The sequence below is a fragment of the Tetrahymena thermophila genome, assembly GCF_000189635.1.
Source record: "Tetrahymena thermophila SB210 genomic scaffold scf_8255087, whole genome shotgun sequence".
Lineage (NCBI taxonomy): Eukaryota > Ciliophora > Oligohymenophorea > Hymenostomatida > Tetrahymenidae > Tetrahymena > Tetrahymena thermophila.
The window spans coordinates 1-1,792 of NW_002476733.1; the positions used below are offsets into that span (position 1 = coordinate 1).

Below are 1,792 nucleotides of genomic sequence, written 5' to 3' on the forward strand. Positions count from 1 at the left end.
CAGGTCTCTTTGAATTGGTGATGATATTCTTAAGCTATTCCTTTTCGGCTAATTTGTTATATTAAATAATTACCTGTTCATTAAAGCTCCATAATGACTTTGCTTAGCTCATCATCTGTTCTTCTTTAAGTATTATTTTTTGGTCGATTTATTTTCTTAAGTTTAAGAAAAAAGATGAAATTTTAGATAACAATCCATCAACAGAGCAATCAGCCTCAAAGATTTGCTTAAGTTTCTCGTAAAGCTCATTATCGCCATAAACTGGGTAGTTCTTAAAAACAGTTTTATCATTTTCCTTAATAAGTCCAACTAAATTCAAAGAATATTAATTGGGATTCTCAGAAAAACACTCAGCGCATTGAATGAATTGGCTAGAATTAGGATTAGTGCTTAACGAAACAATCCAGTTATCAGGGTGTCTAGGGCAGCTTCTGTAGTTTTTGTTAGATAGGATGAAGAATTCCTCTTATTTGAGTTTAAGATCTTGGATACTTTAGATCTAATTCATTTTTCTTGCTAATTATGCTATTTCTTAATAAAAGTACTTTAGGGAGAAGATATTTAATTAATTATTTATAAGCAAATCTTATATTAAGAGAATCGTGAATATATATATAATGAATAATTAATATCAAAACGAATTTAATATTTATGACTCTATAATTAATTAATTGCATATATAATAGAGAGATAGACAGACAGACAGATGAAGAAAATATTTAATTAATTATTTATAAGCAAATCTTATATTAAGAAAATCATGAATATATAATGTATAATTAATATTAAAACAAATTTAATATTTATGAATGTAAATTAATTCACTGTATTATATAATAGATAGATAGATATACAGACAGTTGGATGGATGGATGAACGAAATATTTAATTAATTATTTTTAATCTTAAAAACTATTTTTAATTTAATATATCAAAATTTATCAGAAAATAAATTATAAATATAAATATACACATAATCTTTAATTTAATTAATTAATTATGTTTACTTCTAAATATTATTTTTTAGTATTGCAAAGTGCTTAAACAAAATATGTACTAAATTTATATTTATTTACTTATTTATATTTGTCTAACACTAATAAATGAGGAGAATGCAGTACAAAAATATGAAAAATTTAATAATTTAATTTATTATTTGTTCTCATTAATTTGATAGAATGTAAAAGAATTTTTGAGATATAAAGGCTAATAAATGTCAAAATTTTTATAAAGCAAATTATTTAAATTAATTCAAAAAAGATACAAAAAAATATGAGTGAAAATATAGTAAATAACTAAGATCTTCCAATTGTAATTTTAAAATAAATTATTAATGATAATAACTGAATTTTTTGATCAAAAGCCTGAAAATTCCTTTTTATCAACTTAAAATAGACTTTAGATATCTATAAAGTAAACATTTTTAAAATTCATTTAGTTTATAACAAATAATTATTTTCAATTCTTTTAGTGGAAAAAAAGTTAGTTATGAAGAGGTATAGATAGTAAGTTAAAGCTTATAAAATTGCATAAATCTTTAATCTTTGATATTGAATTTCAAATAATGCAAAACTATTGGTGAGAATATTTTCTCATGTTTAGGACCTGCCTTAGCAACTTGCACTAAACTTGCACATTTTTCAATTAATTTTAAGTAAAAGCTAATTTGTGAAAAATTTTCTTTGTTAAATTAATTTGCCTTTTAATGATAATTAAAAAAAATTATAATAAAAATGTCAAATTCAAAATTTTCTAAAAATGATAAAAGGTGAAATATATTCTAAACAGAAAA

General features: G+C 21.7%; 1 protein-coding gene across 1 annotated transcript; it reads right to left on the bottom strand. All coding sequences in view use genetic code 6, as the record gives it.

Annotated features, from left to right (window-relative positions):
- Nucleotides 1-77: 77 nt before the first annotated feature.
- Nucleotides 78-508, bottom strand: TTHERM_01911150 (kinase domain protein; the record flags this gene model as incomplete). Its single annotated transcript, XM_001029020.1, has 2 exons — nucleotides 78-123; nucleotides 192-508. The coding sequence occupies 2 exons, from the start codon at nucleotides 506-508 to the stop codon at nucleotides 78-80; spliced, it is 363 nt and encodes a 120-aa protein (XP_001029020.1).
- Nucleotides 509-1,792: the final 1,284 nt, after the last annotated feature.